General features: G+C 37.6%; 1 protein-coding gene across 8 annotated transcripts in view; it reads right to left on the bottom strand.

Annotated features, from left to right (window-relative positions):
* Nucleotides 1–14,239, bottom strand: part of RPRD2 (regulation of nuclear pre-mRNA domain containing 2) — a 95,343-nt gene extending 81,104 nt beyond the window's left edge. For all 8 annotated transcript variants that reach the window (XM_063106879.1, XM_063106881.1, XM_063106880.1 and 5 more), the window contains exon 1: nucleotides 13,506–14,239. In XM_063106879.1, coding sequence (XP_062962949.1) covers nucleotides 13,506–13,713 — 208 coding nt within the window. In that variant the 5' untranslated portion in view covers nucleotides 13,714–14,239. The remainder of the gene's footprint in view (nucleotides 1–13,505) is intronic.
* Between the last annotated feature and the right edge of the window lie 8,912 nt (nucleotides 14,240–23,151).

Genomic DNA, 23,151 nt, shown 5'->3' with positions numbered 1-23,151 from the left:
TTTGACAGTGAAACCCTAAACATCACCACTTCCTGGGAAATACTGCTGTACAGAGTTCAAATTTCCAATGATACTTTTGTTAACTACTGTATTAGTCCATTTCTGCTGCTTATAACAAAAATACTTGGAATTGGGTAATTTATAAAGGAAATGGAATTCATTGCTTAGTTTCATAGGCTGGGTAAGTCCAAAGTCCAGGGAACACATCTGGTGAGGGTCTTCTTGTGTGGTGGCTTTACAGCAATGCAGGAGTCCCAGATGGCAGAAAATGGCAGAGCAGAGAGAGACTGAGTCACCCATTCTCCTTTTAAAGCCCTCGAAACCATGCCCATGACCACCATTGTTAGTCCATTCATTAGAGCATGGTCCTAAGAATCTAATCACCTCTTTAAGGCCCCACCTTTCCATTACCATAATAGGATTTCCCACCCTCAACAGTTGCAGTGGGAGTTAAGCTTCTAATATATAAACTTTGGGGACACCATTCAACCAATCCACAGCAACCACTACAGTATATTTTCTCTTAACACATTTGTCAGTTTATGCATATGTGCTGCATACGGCAATATGAGAAATTTAAGAGGATAGAAATGAATTCTTAACTAATTGATACTAAATATAGTATATATGTGTGAAGATGTCCTATAAATAAATTCAAAAGTTCTTCACTTTTCTACTACCAGGTTTTTTGTTTGTTTTCTTTTTATATATTTTTAAAAATTATTACGAGGCTTTTAAAGTCTTTTAAAATAAAGTTAATTTGATCTCCCAAAATGTGTCTTACTTTGAAATTTTCTTTTCAAAACCTCTTAAATTTAAATTTCAAAAATTTAAATTAAGAAAAAAAATTTAAATAAAAATGTGATCGATATTTGGTCTTTACTGATCCAACTTCAATTTTTAGAAACCCCTTGTTTTCTGTTATTTTTTAAAATCCAGTAACATGGGGGCCGGCCTGTGGCTCACTCGGGAGGGTGCGGTGCTGATAACACCAAGGCCACGGGTTCGGATCCCATATAAGGATGGCCGGTTTGCTCACTGGGTGAGCGTGGTGCTGACAACACCAAGTCAAGGGTTAAGATCCCCTTACCGGTCATCTTTAAAAAAAAAAAAAAAAAAAAAAAAATCCAGTAACATCAAGAATTTTGCTGTCCTGTTAAAAGCCCTTCTTTAAGATGCATTTTCAAAAAAAATTAATAAAAAAGATGCATTTTCATAATAGCACAATAGCTATAAAAATCATGAAAGATTCTTAAATTCTATACATTTCTGGAACTGAAAGATGTTGCTATATGAATAGGAACTTGAAATAATCAAAACAGGCAAACAGTTTCCAAATTATGTGTTATTCTGGCATTCACTAGTATTAATAAGAAAGGTCTAAAAAGGGCCGAGCCCGTGGCACACTCGGGAGAGTGTGGCGCTGGGAGCGTGGCTACGCTCCCGCCGCGGGTTCGGATCCTATATAGGAATGGCTGGTGCACTCACTGGCTGAGTGCCGGTCACGAAAAAGACAAAAAAAAAAAAAAAGAAAGGTCTAAAAAACCTATGCTCATTCCTTTGCATTATTAACCTTAAAATCTTATGTAGATACGCAGGATTAATTGGAAGAATTTAAAGCTTAAGCAGAGAGGGCTGCATGAAATACAGTATAATAAATCGCATTTAAAATGATGTTACCACTACTTGAAGTTGATACAACAAGCAAACAGAAAGGACATTGTTGGGGGGGAGGGGGGGAGGGAGAAGGGAGGGAGGTTTTGGTGATGGGGAGCAATAATCAGCCACAATGTATATCGACAAAATAAAACTTAATAATAAATAAATAAATAAATAAATAAAAATAAAATGATGTTACCACTTGCTGAGCTTTCTAAATGTCAGGCAGTTTACAAAGCACTTTATATGAATTACCTTACTTAATCCCACCAACAATCACATAAGGTGAATTTTACTATTATCATCCCCATTTAAAGGCTTTAAGAAATTAAGTAGCAACTATGTCTATTTGAATTCAAAACCCACGTTCTTTACCAACTAACCACTATACAATGTCTCCCTATACTTCATATGTAAATCTAACAAAATTGTGTATAACTTCTATAGCATCAGTTCTCAAAGTGTGAGCTGGGGTCAGACTTAAGAAGGATTCATTAATTAAGCACTTTCTATGTTCTACACCTACTTCTAGGTGCTCAGGATGTGGTGGTGAACACAACAAATTCCCTTGTGTCACGGGCTTACATTCTAGTTGAGAGTGGAGGGGAACTATGCCTCAGTAAATAAGCAAATAAATAAATAAAGAAGGCAATATCTAATAGTGAGAAAAGCTATGAAGAAAATAAAATATGGTGATAAGAGAATGATGGGCAGGGAGAAAGTTCTTTGGGAAAGACCATAAGGGGTCAACCTCTGAGCAGACGACATTTGAGCTGAGACTGAGAGATAAGGACATCAAGGCAAATTGTTCATACAGCTAAATATATATATACCGTTTGAAGGTTTATCCTTTATTCTGAGTTAATGTCCTTCCAACACTTTTGGTATTAAAATATAACCTCCTTATAAAGTGGTAGTTTATAAAACGGTAGTGATAATATAAATGGTAGTATATTTTTATGTCCTTATTCGGTAAAATTAAAAGTTGTCAAACTTATGATTTCACAAATAAAAAAATTAGCTGATTGATAATATAAAGTCTGGAAATGACTGAGCAATATGCAATATTAAGATGAGAGACAATGGAAGTGTACATTGTAGAAACTTGATAAAGGTCATTCTATATTATAAAGCAATGGTTCTCAAACCATTATTTCCCAAACCATTAGGTATAAAGGTTTCAAGATCCCTTTATATGCCTAAAAATTATTGAAGACCTCAAAGAGCTCCTGTTTATGTGAGTTATAGCTATAGCTATTTACTATATTAGAAATGAAACCTGGGCTGGCTGGTTAGCTCAGCTGGTTAGAGTGTGGCCTTGTTACACCAAGGTCAAGGCTTTGACCAGCAGCCGCCAAAAAAAAAAAAAAAAAAAAAAAAGTGTTGAAATGAAACCTAAGAATTCAAAAAATATCTATTAACTCTTTAAAAGCAACAGTAATAAATCCATTACAGTTAACAAGTTATATTTTAATTAAAATAACTATATTTTACAAAACAAAAATTCAGTGGCAGTAAGTTGTTTTACTTTTCACAAATCTATATAACGTATGGCTTAGAAGATTGCTGGGTTCTCATATCTGCTTCTATATTCAATGTTTTGCTCCATATGAGTTAATGAATTGTTTTCAACTCTGAAGCCCAGTGAAATCATCAAAATAGATAGACACAAAGCTGGGAACTATTATACTATATATACCACACTGCCTATGGAAGACTTTAAAATACCAATATACTTTCGATAGAAATGGGAAGCAGTCTAGCACAATGGTTAAAGTGCAGACTCTGGAGTCAAGACTGAAGTCTGGCTCTACTGTTTATTAGCTGTGTACCTTGAACAAGTTATTTTACCTCACTGAGCTCTCAAGTACTTCATTTATTATCATTTATAGTGTTTATTATTTTGCTGGTCACCAGTGTAGTTAATTCTACAAACACATCACTAATAGATGTACTTGGTAATAAAAATTATATATTACTTACCTAATGAATTGTTTATTAAATGGGATCACAAGACAAGAACTCAGTAAATGTCAGTTACTGTATTTCTAAATCTATTAGTTATGGGGGCCAAGCCCGTGGCGCACTTGGTAGAGTGCTGCGCTGGCAGCGCGGCGACACTCCCGCCGCGGGTTCGGATCCTATATAGGACTGACCGGTGCACTCACTGGCTGAGTGCCGGTCACGAAAAAACGACAAAAACAAAACAAACAAACAAAAAAATAAATAAATAAAATAAATAAATAAATAAATCTATTAGTGATGTATTTGTGAAGTTTACATTAATGACTGGAAATTTGATAAAGAACATTATTAAATAACAACAAAGTACTTGTAAGCAACTGGAGCTTTGAATCCACTGTACTTCTTTTCTTTTTTCCACTTACCCTCACCTTCTGCCTATATAAAACAAAAAACAAAATAAAGCTTATGTTTAGCCACCCTGAAACCTTGTACGGTTTCCTTTTCCTATGCTATGAATGTTCTGGCAATTTCTCCAAAGTAAACAATAAACTTCCCACAAACTCAGTTTATAAATTTTTTAAGTGGGGATAATCCATATCTTGCAGAGCTGATGTCAGGTTCATAGGTAATGTATTTATGATATCTAATAAGTATGCTCAATAAACAATACCTACACTCCAAACAAAAAGTGATACCTCTTTTGGGCCGGCCCATGGCTTACTTGGGAGAGTGCAGTGCTGATCACACCAAGGCCACGGGTTTGGATCCTATATAGGGATGGCCGGTTGGCTCACTAGCTGAGCGTGGTGCTGACAACACCAAGCCAAGGGTTGAGATCCCCTTACCGGTAATCTTTAAAAAAAAAAAAAAAAAAGTGATAACTCTTCTAAACTTAGAAGAGTTACAGCATATAACTCATACTATCATACTTCCCAGAACCAGTTACTTTTGCCCAATTCTTATCTGAGTTACTAAATATTAAGTTTCTTATAATTACGTTTCTTTCTGCACCCAGTACAGAGTTTACACAGAGCAAGCACTCAATATTTCTGAATTCTGTATCTTTGGACACAGTAACATACTGTAAAAGAACTTTTAATTATTCAAGTAATACTGACTGCCTCCTGGACACAGAGATCATCATTTTAAAAAAATGCATCACGCTACACTTTTAAAACTATGATGGTAAAGGAACACAAAAACAGCTCAGGATCCATTCTGGTCTTTTTAAAATAAAAAATGGTAAATTATAATTCCTAACATTAAAAGATCTTTTTTCCTTTCACAGTGCAACTTCTACTAAAGGATAATAAAGAAACACTCTTTCTCTCTGCTAATGGGTACCAAAGAATCAGAAAGTGAAAGTAAGTGAAATTAATCATTAGAGTGAAGTGGAAGAGAGATGAAAGAGAGGCCCAAACCAAACTCCTAGTAAAATTTAAACCCAGCATATTAAACATTTCAATTCTTTCATCAAAGAGCCTCTATTTCAATGTGTCTCTACAAACAAGAAAATAAAAATGAGGTATTTTCAAAAACTATCTTTATCTTAGCCAGAAAAGCTTTAATGTTTCAAAGCACAGATGGAATTGTTGCCTGTTTCCAAAAGGAGTTCTACCAAAAGGTTCTACTACTTTCTCCACAAGATGTGCATTTTTCCAATGTTCCATAATTAAAATCTGTGGGGGCGGTAGAATCTCAAAGCACTACAAAACACAAACTGTTTGTTTCCCTAAAAAACAAATGACAAAGTCAGTCAAGCTGGTTTGGACAACGGTGTTAAGCTCTTGCATCATTTTAACTAGGGTCTCTGAGCCTCTTCTACAAATGAAACCTCATGTTTCCTCAGTTCTCAGATGAAATTTTTTAAAAACGACCCAAATCTCCCCTTTGAACTTTTTAAAGTACTGGTATAAAACAATAAACATTTAAGAAATGTGAAAAACAGCTATCATAACTAATTGACAAAAGCCTAGGAGGAAAAGGAATTTGGATGCAGCTATTATTTATTAGTTTATGAAAGGCAGGAAGCTAGATCGCTAAGAATAAAATCTGTAAGCTTCCACTCCTTAAGAAATTACACACATATACATACTCATCCCTTCTCTACAGACAAAACTCACATAATTTTGAGGTGGCCTGTTGAACAAATTTTAATATTAGTATTTTTTCCATTGCCATTGTAAATTTTCTTTCAAAATATTTCCACACGACGGAACCATGTGAAGTTTGTCAATTCTGTTTCACACTTTGAGTTATGGTAATGTTTATTTGCTACAAAATTTAAACATGTAAACTATGGAATCTAGCACAGCAAAATCATATTTTACATACTGCTTCAAACCCACCTAGGGCCATGGATGTACTATCACCCTTCCGCATGTAAAAGACAAAGTAACTAAAAGAAGAACATAACGACTGCTTGTAAAGTCTCATAATACAGATAAGAAGGCTCACTTAATATATACCATTACAATAATTATACCTTATAATAAGGTAGTCCCATGTTTTGAAACATTGCCAGGAAACACAGAAAAATATTACCTACAACTCTATGAACCTAGGGCAATAGAATGAGGAAAAGGTAATCTAGCCATTCAAAGGGAGGCAGAAGATAGATAATATAATATTAACTTTATAATGGGGGAATTATAACGGAACTACTGTCCAGTTAATCCAGAAAGCCACTAAAAGCCCAAACCAAGAGTAGAAATATACGAGAAATCAAAATAGATTTATTACTTCTTTGGGGAGATGAGTTAAAGTTTATCCTGAACCTCAAAAAGAACCTAAACCACACACCAGACCAAGTAAGTAGAAAGAGGCATCTAAAATACCAGAATTCCTCAAGAGCTTTCTCCCTGGACTTCTCTATCTATACTAGCTACTTTATCTTACTAGACCTACTTCTCTATCTACACCTACTCTCCTCATTATCTCTTCCAGCCTCCTAGCACTAAAAACAATCCATACACTAGACAGCCTGTGGTGACTGCTGCACAACTCTATGAATATCCTAAAACAATTGAACTTGGCTGGCTGGTTGGCTGAGTTAAGAGCACAGCCTTCTAACACCAAGTTTAAGGGTTCAGATCCCCGTACTGGCCAGCCACCCCCACCCCAAAAAAGTCCTTAAAACAGTTTAACTGTGCACCTTAAATGAGTGAATTTTATATTTGTGAGTTATAACTCACTAAAGATATTTTTTAAATATCTTAACAGCCTAACATAGTCAAAACTAAATTTCTGATATTCCTCACAAAATCTGCCCCACTCACAGCCTTCCCCATATCAATACATATCAACTCTACCTATTCACTCAGGCAAAACCCAGAGTCATTCTTGACTATTCTCCTCTTCTCTCACCACACCTTTAATCCATCTAGAAATCCAACTGGATTTACCTTCAGAACAGATCTGGAATTAAATTACTTCTTATCTCTTCCATTGGCCATAACCTGATCCAAGACACCAACATCTTCTTACACCAGATTATAATAGCCATCTCACTGGTATCCCTGTTTCTGCAACAACCAGAATGACCTTTTAAAAACATAAATCGGGCGCCAGCCCCGTGGCTCACTCGAGAGAGTGCGGCTCTGGTAGCGCCGAGGCTGTGGGTTCCCTATATAGGGATGGCCGGTGGGCTCACTGGCTGAGCATCATGCAGACCATACTGTGCTGAGGGTTACGACCCACTTACCGGTCAGGAAAAAAAAAATAATAAAATAAATAAATAAATAAATAAAAACATAAATCGGTTCATTTTCCTGCCATGCTCAAATGGCTCCCCATCTCTTTCTGAATAAAAGCCAAAGAACTTACAGTGCCTGTAAGACCCTTGATGACTTACTTCTCCCCCACACCATAATCTCTTTGAACTCATCTGCTAATCTCCATTTTAATACTCTTTCCCAGCCACAAAACCTTTCTTGCTGTTCTTTAATCTCACCAGGCACATTCTAACCTCAGGACTTTGTATTTTTCTGTTCTCTTTGACTTGAACCTTCCCCCCTCATACCCTCATATCTATATTATCTAATATCTCATCTCCCTACTCGAATGTCAGCTTCTCAGTGAGGTATTCCCTTACTATCTCATCTGAAACTGCAAACCCCCATAACACTCTATATTTTCCCTTCCCTGCTTCACTTATCACCTTCTAATACATTAATATTTTGGGGCCGGACCGTGGCTCACTCGGGAGAGTGTGGTGCTGATAACACCAAGGCCACGGGTTCGGATCCCATATAGGGATGGCCGGTTAGCTCACTGGGTGACCATGGTGCTGACAACACGAAGTCAAGGGTTAAGATCCCCTTACCGGTCATCTTTAAAAAAAAAAAAAAATTCCTTATTTAGTTTGTTTTCGGTCTCCCCTTACTAGAGAATAAGCTCCATGAGGGCAAAATATTTTGTCCGCTTTGTTCATCTGCTGTATTCCCAGTGCCCACACAGTGCCTGTCACAGTAGATGTCCAATAAATATTTTGCTCACCCACATCACTCATTTGTATACATATAACAAGTGACTGAAAAGCTTTATGCCTATGGCAGCATTGTTATATTCCACATACCTAGCCTAAACATCTGCTACAAAGGACATAGTACAAAGAAAGTAGGGGTTGACTGGTTAGCTCAGTTGGTTAGAGTGTGGTGCTGGTAACACCAAAGTCTAGTGTTGGATCCCTGCACCGGCCAGCAGCAAAAAAAAAAACAATACCCCCCTACCAAAAAAAAAAAAAAAAAAACCCAAAGAAAGTAAATGGTTAAAAATTAAAGGAAGAGCAACATTTCAGAGGCCAGAGCTGCAAAAAATAATACTAGGCCCTCAGATTAGTGGAATATCAAATACAAAACAGCTGACTGTACACCCCACTGACCAATGTACACTTCAAATGTTTTGCTACCAAAACTCCCTTTCATTATTTAACCTAAATGAACCTCACATTTAGAGAAGTTTTTATCTAGTAGACAGCTTAACTAATTAAAATGTTCAAACTGTTTTCCCTTTTATTAATCAAAAACATAAATAAATGCCTATCAGAACTTCAAATCAGCAGAAGATAATGTTCTGTCAGAGAAGGGGAAAAAAAAAACCCAAACACAAAGATTTAAAATCTTGACATTCTAGTTAATCCATATGGCCTAATACTGAATAAATAAGCAAGTTATCAAAGGTTTTCTGCATTGCAGAGAATATTTTATGAATAGGAAAGGCTATGTAGTATAGTGGCCAAGAGTGCATACACTAGATCAAGAATGCCTGAGTTTGAATCCTTGCTCTTACTAATCAAGTTATTAGCTCTGTAACCAAGGACAAGATACTTAACCTCTCGATACCTCTGTTTTCTCATCTGTAAATTGGGTATCATAATAATATCTACTTCAAAGAGTTTCTGTGAGGACTGTGCATTAATATGTGTAAAATGCTTAGAACAGTGCCTGGCACACAGTAAGCACTAAACAAAAGTTAACTATAAAATTATCACCAGCTTCATGGTCCACCTAAGGATCCTGAGATCCAAACTGAGAAACAATTGCCTTAGATCAAAACTGGTAACTGCAGGGCGGGCCCCTGCCTCACTTGGGAGAGCGTGGTGCTGACAACACCAAGTCAAGGGTTAAGATCCCCTTACAAGTCATCCTTTAAAAAAAAAAAAAAAAAAAGTTAACTGCACTTTGCCAATTCTCTGCAACAATAAATCCTGTATGAAAAGATTTTTTTTTTCCTAGTCCATGTTTATATAACAGTCTCCTTTGTGAAAAAAAATACCAGACTGTACTGAGATTTGCTTCAAAATAATGCAGGGCAGAGGGTAAAGTAAAAGGGACAGATGAAAAAAGACTGACCATTATTATATTAATAACTACTGAAGTGGGATTATCAGCAGAAAGGGGGATGGGGTTTCATCATCTTTCTGTTTTTGTACACATTTATAGTTTGTATCAAAAATAGCTGAAGGGAGGGCTGGCCAATTAGCTCAGTTGGTTAGAGTGTGGTACTGATAACACCAAGGTCCAGGGTTCGACCCCTGTACCGGCCACCCCCCCAAATAAAAGATATAATAATAAAATAAAATAAAAAGAGCTGAAGATTTTCTGCTCTATAACTGATTAGCAATTACTCTTCTACTTCCTTGTAGAACTCACTTATACTCTCATACCACCTTCTGAAACAGACCAAACCATTCAATGGTAAGACGCAAGACAAAATGGATGTATTTTGAACACAATATTTTCCATCTGTCCTGTTAGTTTTTCATACCACTTGCTAATTCACTACAGAGAGGCTGGTCCAATTAACATGCCACTGACTGGGAATATAATTTCCAGTACTGCACCCAAAACAAAGTTCTGCTGTGATTATTTTGAATACTCAGGATCCTAAGACTATCTTTATCTGCATCATCATCATCATCATCATCATCATATATAATTTGAATGTTTTTTATTTGGTAGGCCCTATGCTAAAATGCATGCATTATCTTATTAAATCTAAACAACAATCCTATGAGAGATCATTATTATCTCTACTTTTTTTTTTTTTTATTATCTCTACTTTTGGATGAGAAATTGAGGCTCACAGTTTAAATACTTGCATAGTGCCACCCAGTATTAAATGATGGAGTAAAGATCTGAACATAGGTCTAGTTCTAAAATCTATGTTTTTCTGCTTTTCCATACCAATTCCCATTTTACATTAAAAACAGGAGAGAAGAATGAAGTACAGAAATGATAACCTGGTCAAGTTGCACATCAAGTCCAACTAAGAGCTACAGCCTGAACCTGCTGACAATGATGCCTATAATTTCTTTCACTAAATTATAAATGTTCCCTTCTGGTAAACAAAAAGCAGAACAATTCTGTTCAAGTTCTTGATTAACTACTTCACAACATTAAGTTGGCAAATATTTACTGATTGCTTACTGCATGTCAAGCACTGTTCTAGCTGCTTGGGTATACAGCAGCAAACATGACACAGCTCTATCATCTGGTGGGGAAAGACAGACAATAAACATGTAGCAAATAAATAAGATAATTTCATATACTGAAACTAAGGTGATGTCATAGCAATTGAAGGGACCAGCTGAAATAAGGGGATCAGGGAAGGCCTTTCTGAGAAGGTGATATTTAAGCTTAGATCTAATTGATGAGAAGGCGGCAGGATTTGAAGAAGCCTAAGAGGAAGGCAGAGCAGATGGCGTAGGATCTGGCAGACCACAATTAAGAGCAGTTTAGATCTTAACCTGTTGCAAGGGGCTATCACTGGAGGATTTTAAAGTAGAAGAATGACACATTTATGCTACAGAAAGATCACTTTAGAAAAGGATGGTAATGAATGCTATAGTCAAGCAAATTAAAAGAAAACTGAATAAAATCAGTAGAATCCACCTCTGGAGTGTATCTTCAGGAAGCCTAATTGGCTTCTCTAAATTGTTTCCTTTTAAGTGAACAAAAGTCTCTTATATTACACATTATGAAATAAAGGATAAAATGAAAATATCTCTGGAATAGCTAACACAGTTACTTAAATTTACGCTGAGGTATAAATACAAATTACTAAGTAATGGATGTTAGAAGCAAAAGAGAAGCAAAAGTGGCATCAGGAAAATCGACAGAAAGAGTGGGAATGCCAAAAACACCTACTTCACAATTTCACAATTTCACCTAAAGCTGACTTAGAAACCAAACTCAAACTAAAATAAGTATAACTGTAAAGAAATATGAAGTTAAATGAAAATGAGGCCCAATGCACAGACTATTTTCATTCTGCCCTTCACCACTCTGAATATTTATCTCAAAAGGCTTTATTTATGAGATAGATGGTGTTCATTAAATGTAAATACAAAACAACTACAAATTACCCTTATTTGTCTTAGAAAGTTAAATTCCATTCCACAAGGAAAACAACATTCGGGTTTTAGAAAGCCAAAAGCATTTAACTATATAAACTACACAGAATGCACTTTAAATGAGTATAGCCCTCCTAAAGCTATCATTGTTTTTCCTCTTAAGATATCAACAAAGGAAATAAGCTCAGGAATAACATTAATGAGAGCAAAGGCAGAAAAAATCTGGCTCCAGTATATTTCATCATTGCTAACAAGAAAAAAAAATACTGTAACTGTCACTTGTGACCCCACAAGTCAAGGATGGAGGACAACTTATTCTTGCCAATGATGTAACCATAGTTAAGCACCAGAGCTCAAAGATAGGAAATGTAGAATGCTTGCATAATTTAGTAAAAATGTTTTAAAACAGGGTGGAGAATATGTTCTCATGCTCACATTAGGACTGCTTGCTACCACTGATGCACCAAGTACATGAAACAGTATTTTACAAAATTAATGGTGAAGTCAAATCCTAACTCTGCCATTTTACTGAGTAACCTTAAGCAACTTACTTAACATTTCTAAGTCTTAATTTCCTCATTTGTAAGTCAGTGATTTAAAAATCTACTTCTCAGTAGACTTTAAGGTACACTTTAAGGTATAATGAGATGATTGGGCACATAGTACATATTTAATACGTGAGAAATCTTTGATGATGACTGTTAGCATGATATTGCATGTTCTAATCCTACCTCTTGGCAAGAAAGAAACTATTCGATCTGCTATTGGTAAATACAGGTAATCCTGTTTTGTCTCTAATAACTTTTCAACATCATTATTCAAAGTACCACAAAACATCTCTCCCAGCAATAACTTTAAACACAAATGGCTTGAAGCTTAGGGCCTATTACTTTTACAAGTTTTATCCATCTGTTCCTAAAAGGTAAACATAATTCAAAGCACTACAGGAGCAGTAGCAGAAGTGGAATAAGAAATAAGAATTACTGGATGATGCGTCTCATTGGTAACATGCCATAGACAGGAAGCAAACTAAAATTCAAATAGAAATAAATGGGGTTGGGAGTTAACTCTCTCTTCTCAGCAGGAAGCAACAGTGACTTCGCCACACTTCCTCCTATAAGACTTAAATATTCTGCAAACAATCCATGCTTTAATAGGCCTCTTTTCTGTAGTAAAGCAGCAAAGTGAAAAAACTCCAGGATGAAGACAAAAAAACAATTACTGAAAAAAAGCACTATACACTCAAAAAGCACATTTGCTGTTTTGATTACCTATGAAACCAAACTCAATTTTGTAAAAAGGTATCTCAGGTGATTAAAAAGGCCGGCTACATTTTATAAATTAAGATATTAATAATGATACTAACTACAGTATCTTGGTTATTTTTTGGTCAGTATCAAGAAGCCTGTATTTATTTTACTGCAGCAAACGCAGGTACAAGGAAATCTCCCAGATGTATACAGAGCTCATGTTGCTTCTTCTTAACATTCACCCGGGTAAAGCCCTCCCTATTTCACATCACAAGTTTTACGTACATTCATCCAGATTAAGGCCCTCCTTACTATACACCACAAGTTTTAGGTCAGCAGAAAATTCAGAATGGTCCAACATATTCCAGCGAAGTAGGTGGATTTACTGTTGCCTAAACTATAGCTTGTCTACCGTCAGGAAAACCAAAAATCATTAACACGTCAAGGCCTATAAGAAATAAACGGACGGTACATGAAGGTTCAGTAATATCAACAACATACCTGACAATGCTTTAAAATGAAAGAATATGTAAATCTATGGATCTAGGCCCAAGGTCACAAGTCGGTGGCTAAAAAAATCCATGAAATGAGCCTCCTGCAGGTCGGGACAACCCTGGCTAGGAATGGAGTCTGGGTTTGGGAACACTCGGATCAAAGCTTTAATGTGAACAACCCCAACCGAATGCAGTGACTCCCTGGGAAAGCCCTAAGAGCTTGGGGCCGTGTTTCCTTCCATTTCCCTAGTCTTCCGTTCCCCATTTACCCGCAACACTCACATCTCCGGAGCCACTTCATCCAATGGTAGACGATAGTGCTGTGGTGTTTCTTGTTCTCTATACACCAAGACGACAAGCCTTGAATGGATTCCATGGTGTTGGTTACCGACTGGAATTTTCGATCCAAAGAGGACTCCAGAGCCCCTGCCGAAGAAGCCGACGAGGAGGAGGCCTTACTGCTGCCTCCGCCGCCGCCGCCGGCCGCCATCTTCCCGGTTTGCACAAGCGCTGCTATTCCTCTGCCGGGCGCGGCGGCGGCGGCGGCGGGAGCGGGCAAAACAATCGCCGGGAGTGCGTGAAAGCCGTAGGTGGGGAGGGAGGCGAGAGGGGGTGGGGATGGTGCACGCGCTGGGCTCTTCTGGACGTACGGACGGAAGGACCAGTTGCTGGGCACGTTGGCGGCTCCTACACGTTGCAAGGAGCGGCTGCGGGTTTCGAAGGTTTGTCAATAATGTTCAAGGGGTCGTGTTTAAACCAGTCAGTAATCACAGAAGAATTACGCAGAAAACAGGACCAGCAAAGCCTTTCAAAACGCCTGGCCCCAAAACGAATGGTTTTATACTCTTCGGCTCTCAACACTAAGGCCCTTCCCCACCCTTATCCCTACACTCCTGTTTGCCAGGGCAGAAGTCCTAAGTTTAATACTACCGACTGTCCCTCCAGTTGCAGAAACTCTCTTTCTCCTTTAGATTCTCTAGCAAAGAGAAGGCCCACTGCTACCTAGTCAGGATTTTTTTTTTTGCAACGCAATAGCAGCAAAGGAACAGCAACCAGTATTGCGCATGCGCTGCTTGGCCCCGCCCCTCCGCTTCCTTCCCCACCCTGCAAGCAAAGGGAGGCGGGATGGCGGGGCGATCTGCCCAATCAAGGGAGGAGAACGAGAAGCGCGCGCAGCAGCCCGCAAACCCCCAAGAGCCTAGGAGGCGCTTCGATTATTCATGCGCCTGCGCAGCAAATCAGCGGGTAGTGGGCTGGATAGAAAAACTGGAAGGGAAGGGTGATTGAGTTGGTCGAACTAAAGGGGTTTCACCGGCTTGTCTGCCTTTTGCTTCCTGGCGAGATCGTTTTCTTGGGGCTCTCCAGCTCACATAGCAGGCCTGGAAAGTTCCCACCGCCCGGAGGTCACTGTTAGTCTATGGCGACTGCAGCCGGCGCCGCCGCTGCTAACTCCTCGGGGCACCGACGCGTGACAAAATGGCTGGCAGCCATCTTGCAGCCTCGCAGAGGATGCGCGTGCGCCAGCTCCGGCCAGCCATTCACTACGCAGACTAAAGCAAACGATTTCGTGCTCCCTTTGGACAATACCATTCACAGCCACTTGAACATTTGCATTATGGGAGCATGAAATGAAGTGAAACAAAAAAATTCCCTGTAAAATTTTTGAGGCGAGAAAGAAATAAATGGCAAGATATGACCTCACCTTCGGCAGTTACGATAGTGTCACACTTACATGATACGTTAGTTTATAAGAGCCTTAGATGCCTATTATGTTCATCAGCATAGCCTCATTAGCCATCCCATTGCATCTGCCTACGTAAATCCTCTGGGCAGATTTGGAGGCTCCTGTGTTTCCGCTGAACCCATGCAACTGCATTTTAATTCTTTTCTGTCTCCCTACTAGATCCAGGTTTCTTGAATCAGGGTACCCGTTTTGTCAAGTTTATATCTAGTATTAACTCAACAAAAAGTAGTTAAACGTCCATGTGCCAAGTTCTATTTTAGATACTAGGGAATAACAGCAAAACAGATAAAAATCTTATACTCGGGGAGTATAAGTTCTATAAAGAAGTATGAAGCAGGGTAAGGGAGAGAGGGGTGTGTGTGCGTGTGTGATTCTGTGTGAGAATGGGAATGGTGGTATGGTGAACTAGGAAGGCTTCTGGAAGGTGGTGACACTTGTTCTGAACGTTGGGGAAAAGGTAATTAAGCAGATATGGGGGAGAAGGAGAATATGCTAGGATAAGGAACAGCAAGAACAAAAGCTCTAAAACAGAAATGTCTTAACATGTTAGAGGAAGAGCAAGGAAGCTAGTGTGGCTGGAGGAGAGTAAGAGAAGAGAGAAGTGGTAGAAGTGTACAGAGAATACATGTCCAGTCTTCAGGCCCCTGTAAGGACTTTGGCTTTTAACTCCAAAATGGGGAGCCTTTTTAAGCAAGGGGGTTTTAAGCAAAGAAGTGTCAAAGGATAAAATTACAACAAATTTAATTTAAAGATCTTAATTAGCTTTTATTTGCAATTCTAAAATCAGCAACACATCATTCTATAAAATAGAGGAGGCAGGTTTTATAGACAGAAAAGGGCTGAGAAGAGCAGAAACAAAACAAAAGTGGATTGGTTGTTTCAAAGTTACTTTCCTTGTAAAGATTAAAGCAGAGGGAACTTCTTTATCAAGGCCACTAAAACTGGCTTTTTGGGGGATTTGGCTATATTTCTTGGAAGGCCAGATGACTTAGTTTCAGCTTGGTGACATGAAAGTTTAGCATCAGCGACTCCATTATGATTTGGTCTTTTGGGCCTACTCCATGAGCTTGGTCCAAACCAATGGCTTCCTGTAAATTTTATTTAACAGAAATTACATGGTGACCATCATGGGATGTTTTAAAAATCACATCGGTTGCTATGTTGAAAATAGACTTCATTGCCACTAGTTAGTAGGCTATTGAATAATCTAGACAACAAAATGACGTGGTTTGGACCAGAGTGGTAGCAAAAGAGAATGAAAAGTGGTGTCAGATCCTGGGTATATTTTGAAGTAGATCCAAAAGGATTGCTAATGGATTTCATTCCGGTATGAAAAAAAAACTAAGTATGACACCAAGGTTTTTGACCTGGACAATTAAAGCAGTGTTTCTCAACCTTTTTTTTTTTTCATTATTATTGTCCCTAAGGCTCCTGTCTAGATTTTTTTTTCCTAATCCCCCCAATCCCCATGAAATTTTAACATCCCAGATATAGTATATATCTCCTTAGGTACTGTATATATATCTGCGCTTTACCCAAAACAAGAGTGAGCATGAAGCTTTTTATTCAATGCAGAGTTAAGAATGATGAAGTAAAAATTATAAGTTAAAAATTACAAACATAGGAGTCGACCCGTGGCTCACTTGGGAGAGTGTGGTGCTGATAATACCAAGGCCACAGGTTTGGATCCCTATATAGGGATGGCCGGTTAGCTCACTTGGGAGAGCGTGGTGCTAACAACACCAAGTCAAGGGTTAAGATCCCCTTACCAGTCATCTTTTAAAAAATAAATAAATAAATAAATAAAGCAATATTTACTTAATTTTAAAACTGTGTTTTCTGAGAAAGTTTTAATGCAGTTTATTTACTAATATAAATTGTAATTTATGGAATTGTAAATGCAAATTAGCAATTTATAGAAATACATAATAGCAATATAGTCATTTTTTTTTTAAAAATCACTCAAAATGGCTTTTGCCAGCATAAGTAAAACACTGAAAAAAATTAAATTTTAAAAAATTATTTTTAGTGAACCTAACTTTTAAGTTTTACTTGATATGAGAATTATTTCAGGTATTGTTGACATTTTTTCTTTTCGGCATTTCACATAATTTATGATGGATTGAATAACTTTTTTAGAGTTAAATAATAAAATATAAACTATTTTTATTTGCTTCTTCAAGCCCAAATTGCATACCAAAGCACTGAGAATCAAACATAAGATTAACAAGGAAGCAAATGACAGCCAGTATCCACTGCAGGCCATTTCCTGTGATATCACTTTTTTCTTTTTTTTTTTTTGTCTTTTTCGTGACTGGCACTCAGCCAGTGAGTGCACCGGCCATTCCTATATAGGATCCGAACCCGCGGTGGGAGCGTCGCCGCGCTTCCAGCGCCACACTCTCCCGAGTGCGCCACGGGCTTGGCCTGATATCACTTCAAGATAGAGCAACTGACTGAGACAAAGTCCTCAAATCACAGCCATCTATTCCTGATAGTTTAGTAGCGCTGACCTTGCATGTATTTTGTGTATTCTATGAACTCAATGTCATTATTACTGCTTGTGTCATACCCAAGAAAATAGGAAAAATTAAACAATAAGAAGTAAGTTTTTGTTGGGTAGAGTTAAGCTTTGGAGGACCACAGACCATTGTAATATCTCAGAGTTTTTTTATCCCCTGAAATCCTGTTTTTGCCCCCTTGGGGGTGATATGGTCCCCATTGAGAATGCATAAACTGAAGAATGGAGTTGCCATTTTCTCAGATGGAACAGGTAAAGAGATTGGGAGGAGCAGTCCTTCTACAAATGACTGGAAATCAGGATTTCAGTTATATACTTTTTTTTTTTTTTCCTTTTTTAAAAAGATGACCTTTTTTTAAAAGGGTAACGGGATCTTAACCCTTGACTTGGTGTTGTCAGCACTATGCTCACCCAGTGAGCTAACCTGCCATCCCTATATGGGATCCGAACCCATGGCCTGGGTGTTATAAGCACCACATTCTCCCAAGTGAGCCATGGGCCGGCCCCCAGTTATGGACATTTTGAGTTTGAGGTATCAGACACCTGATATGTAAGTCTGAAGTGCATGGGAGAGGTCTAGGTTGAAAACATCAGTTTAAGAATTTTCAGTATACCAGCCAGCTGCCAAAAATAAAAAAGAATTGTCAGTATATAGGTGATCTTTAAAGCCATGAGATGGATGAGGTCACCTAGGAAGTAAGTGTAAATAGAAAAGAGGTCCAAGGACAGAGATATAAGGAACAACTTGCAAAGGAGAAACCAGTGAAAGGAAAACCTAGAGAATAATGTTCTAAAGGCCAAGTAATGAAAGTATGTCAAGAAGGAGGAAATAATCAACTGTGTCAGGTGTTGCTGTGTAGGTTGCATGAGAACTGAGATAACCATTGGATTTGGCAACATGGTAATCATCAGTGATTTTGATAAGAGCTGTTTACAATTAAGTGGAGTGATTGGAGAGGGTTCTAGAGAGAATGGGAGAAGTAGCGATATATATAGACAACTCTTTCAAGACAAAATGATTTTATAAATGGGAGCAGAGATGGGACTGAAGCTGTAGGGAAATGTGGGATCAAGGAGTCATTTCTAGGATGCGAGATAATGCATGTTTGTAGCTGATGCAAATGACACATTAGAAAGGGAAAATATTGGTTCAGGATAGAGATGGGACAATTGCTGGATTGATTTCTTGGAGTAGGTGGGAAAGGATAGGATCGAGTGATAGGTCCGTGAATAGTTCCTTTCATGTAACAGTAAGGTAAGAATCTAGGTGCAGATGCAGGTAGGTAGGTAGATTTGGTGATGAGAATATGCATAAATTCTCTTCAATTATTTGTGGGTTTTTTAGTGAAATAGGTAGACAACCCTCTCTTAAAGGGTACCAATGATCTGTTAATTGCCTATTCCAGTGTCCTAACTCTTCCACTTTTCTGTTGGATAGCATGATGATTAACAGCAAGACCTCTAGAACCAGATTGCTCAAAGTCAGGCCTTTTCAATTGACAGCTACAATTTTAGGTAAGTTTCATAACTTTCTGTGGTGCTACACACACACACACACACACACACACACACACACACACACACACACACACACACACACACACACACACACACACACACACACACACACACACACACACTTTTTTGGGTGGCTGGCCAGTTTGGGGATCTGAACCCTTGACTGTCACCACACTCTCCCAAGGGAGCTAACTGGCCAGCCCTGTGGTGCTATATTATTAAATGAGTTAATGCATGTAGAGTGCTTAGAGTAGTGCCTTAGAGAAGACTTGACGTGATGATGATGGCAACTAGTATTACACTTAAACCTTTCTTAAAACTTATTTCCCTTTGCTTCTGTTAACTATATAAACCTTAATTAGATCCTCTCTTTTTTTTTAGTAGCTGGCCAGTACAGGGATCTGAACCCATGACCTTGGTGTTATAGGGCTACACTGTAACCAACTGAGCTAACAAGCCAGCCCAGATCCTATTAAATTTTTTTAAAGCTCTTTTCTTTGCCCATTGCTAGTTTTCTCACCCCTTGTGTGCTTGCCAAAGTTCTATTTTTAGCCTCTCTCATCTTTCTCTTCTTACCCTCTTCCAAAGATTCAATTTATCACCTACATTTAGATTTGTTTAAGTTGGATATCTTAGTTATCTTTGATTCAACCCATTCCATTTATTTATCAAATCATATAGACTTCTACCTAAAAACCTCTTGCATTAATTCCTTTCTTTCCATTTTCCTTGCCCTCTACCTAATTAAGGTTATCATTATCTTTCTAATGAACTGTATCAACAGCATCACAATTAGTCTCCCAGTTTCTTTAGCTTATATACCATTACCGGATTAATCTCAGTTCTCCTCTGCTCAAAAACAGAAACAAAACAAAACAAAAATACTTTCAGTTATTCCTTGTTACCTACCAAGTTAAGTAAAAGCCCTGACTTTTAAGCCCCTCCAAAATGATTCCAATCTAACTTCCCAGTATTATTTCAGATGCCTTCCCTCCATGGTTCCTTGAGCTCCAAATTGTCTTTTTCCTTAAATATATCCTATACTTTTCTATTTATAATTAATTCTGTTCTTTCTACCTAAAATGTCCTGTTCTCATCGAAATTCTATCCATCTTTCAAGAGCTATCTTAAATTGCCTCTTTCATGCAAAGTTCCCTGATTATTCTGACTGGATGGAATTTCTCTTTTGTATGATAGCACTTTCTGTCTTGAATGAAATCATTTGTGTATTCTTCGTACCTCCAGCAATATTTTATTATAATTGCAAAAAAACGTTGAAAACTGTGAATTGCTACACAGTATTAGCTATTACTGCATTGTCTTATAGGATTCAAGGAAAAGTAATTATTGAGCACTTGCATTCCAATGATACTGACATTGTTCAAGATATTTCTGGAATTTCATCAAGGTAAACCACATACAGTGAGGGACAATCAGTCTAACCACTTTATATTTTCATTTTTAACTACGAAAACTATTATCTAGCTTGATCTTCTCACTTTATTCTCCATTGTAAATTTCAAATGGCATGCCCCCCCCCCCCCGACCAACAAATTTTATTTTTTTTTAGAGCAGTTTTAGGTTCACAGCAAAATTGATGGGAAGGCACAGAGATATCCCATAAACCCCCTGCCCTAACACACGCATAGCCTCTCCCATTATCAACATCCCCCACCAGAGTGGTACATTTGTAACAATTGATGAATCTTCATTGACACATCATTATCACCCAAAGCCCATAGTTTACGTTAGGGTTCACTGTTGGTGTTGTACATTCTATGAGTTTGAGCAAATGTATAATGGCATGTATGGTATCATACAGAACAGTTTTGCTACCCTGAAAATCCTCTGTGCTTATGCCTATTCGTCTCTCCTTCCTCTTTTGCCCCTTGCAACCAATGATCTTTTTACTGTCAACATCGTTTTGCTTTTTACAGAAGTCATGAAGTTGGAATCACACAGTATGTAGCCTTTTCAGATTGGCTTTCATTTAGTAATATGCATTTAAGTCTCCTCATGTCTTTTCACAGCTTGATAGTTCATTTCTTTTTAGAGCTGAATAATATTCCATTGTCTGGATGTACCACAGTTTATGTGATCAAAAAAAAAAAAAAGAAAGAAAGAAAGAAAGAAAGAAAAAAAAGATTTTAAAAATTACAAAAAATAAAAACAAATAAATATAAAGCAAAAAAACTTAGGTATTCATTCATGTACTGAAGACATCTGGTTGTTTTCTTTTCTTTTTTAAAAGATGACCAGTAAGGGGATCTTAACCCTTGACTTGGTGTTGTCAGCACCATGCTCACCCAGTGAGCAAACTGGCCATCCCTATATGGGATCTGAACCCGTGGCCTTGGTGTTATCAGCACCGCACTCTTCCAAGCGAGCCACTGGCCAGCCCCCATCTTGGTTGTTTTCATATTCTGGCAATAATGAATATATGTGCAGCTTTCTGAGTGGACATGTTTTCAAGTCTTTTGGGTAAATACCAAGAGACATGATTGCTGGATCATGTTAAGAGTATTTTTAGTTTTCTAAGGAATCACCAAACTGTCTCCCAACATAGCTGTTATCATTTTGCATCCACCAGCAATGAATGAGTTTGTTGCCCCATATCCTAGCCAGTATTTGGTGGTGTTAGTGTTCTAGATTTTGGTCATTCTCATAGGTATGTAGTGGTATCTTAATGTTGTTTTAATTTGCATTTCTCTGATGGCATATATGTGCAGCATCTTTTCATATGCTCATTTACTTTATCTTTTCTGGTGAGGTGCCTGTTAAGGTCTTTGGCCCATGTTTTAATCAGGTTATTTCCTTATTGTTGAGTTTTAAGAATTCTTTGTATATAGTATCCTTCTGTAAAGGATAATTCCTTTGTCAGACATATCTTTCGGAAATATTTTCTCCCAGTCTGTGGCTTGTCTTTTCATTGTCTTGACTGTCTTTTACAGAGCAGAAGTTTCTCATTTTAATTAAGTCTAGCTTATTTTTTTCATTCACGGATTATGTCTTTGGTGTTGTATCTAAAAAGGCATTGCCAAACCCAAGGTCATCTCGATTTTTTTCTATGTTATATTCTAGGAGTTTTATGGTTTTTCATCTTGCATTTAGCTTTGTGATATTCTTTGCGTTTTTTGTGAAGGGTGTGAGATCTGTGTTTATTTATTTTTTCTGCATTTTCATGTACAGTTGTTCCCGCACCAGTTTTTAAAAAATATTTTATTGCATTTCTTTATGCTCCTTTGTCAAAAAGCAGTTGACTATTATTTATGTGGGCCTATCACTGGGCTCTCTATTCTGTTCCATTGATCTATTTGTCTGTTCTTTAACCAATACCACAATGCCTTGATTACTGTAGCTTTATAGTAACTCTTGAAGTTGGGTAGTGTCAGTCCTCCAGCATTGTTCTCTTTCAATATTGTGTTGGCTATTCTGGGTCTTCTGCCTCTCCTCATAAACTTGAGAATCAATTTGTCAATACCTACAAAATAACTTGCTGGGATTTTGATTGGGATGGCACTGAATTTATAGATCAGGTTGAGAACTAATATGTTGACAACATTTAATCTCCCTATCCATAAACATGGAATATCTACTTCTCTTTCTTTCATTAGTTTTGTAGTTTTCCTCATATCTTGTAAATATTTTATTAGGCTTATACCTATGTATTTCATTTTTTGAGGTGCTCATGCAGATGGCATTATTTTTAACTTCAAATTCTACTTGGTTATTGCTGGCATATAGGAAAGCAATTGATTTTTGTATATTAACCTTGTATCCTGCAACCTTGCTGTACTTACTAGTTCCAGCAAAATGGCTTTTAAAACTCTTTCCAAAACTATCTACAGAGGAGAAGTAATTGCCATTAGATAAAAATATTCAAAAGGATTTGCAATAGATCATGAAAGAAACTACTGAAGTTCACAAAGTATTTTAAATAATAGCATCCCATAGTTGAAACTATCCTTAGAATAACATCCATTTGAAAAAACACATCTGTCGCTACTTCCTTATTTTACAAATGAGGTAGTATTTGCTTAAAGGCTGAGTTTGGGCCCTGAGCCAAAGAAACCTGGGTTCGAATCAAGCTCCACCACTTACTAGCCATAACCTTGGGCAAATTATTTACTCTAAGCCTCACATTC

The sequence above is a fragment of the Cynocephalus volans genome, chromosome 8, assembly GCF_027409185.1.
Source record: "Cynocephalus volans isolate mCynVol1 chromosome 8, mCynVol1.pri, whole genome shotgun sequence".
In the NCBI taxonomy this organism is placed as follows: Eukaryota; Metazoa; Chordata; class Mammalia; order Dermoptera; family Cynocephalidae; genus Cynocephalus; species Cynocephalus volans.
This window is presented reverse-complemented; position numbering and strand designations above follow the sequence as displayed.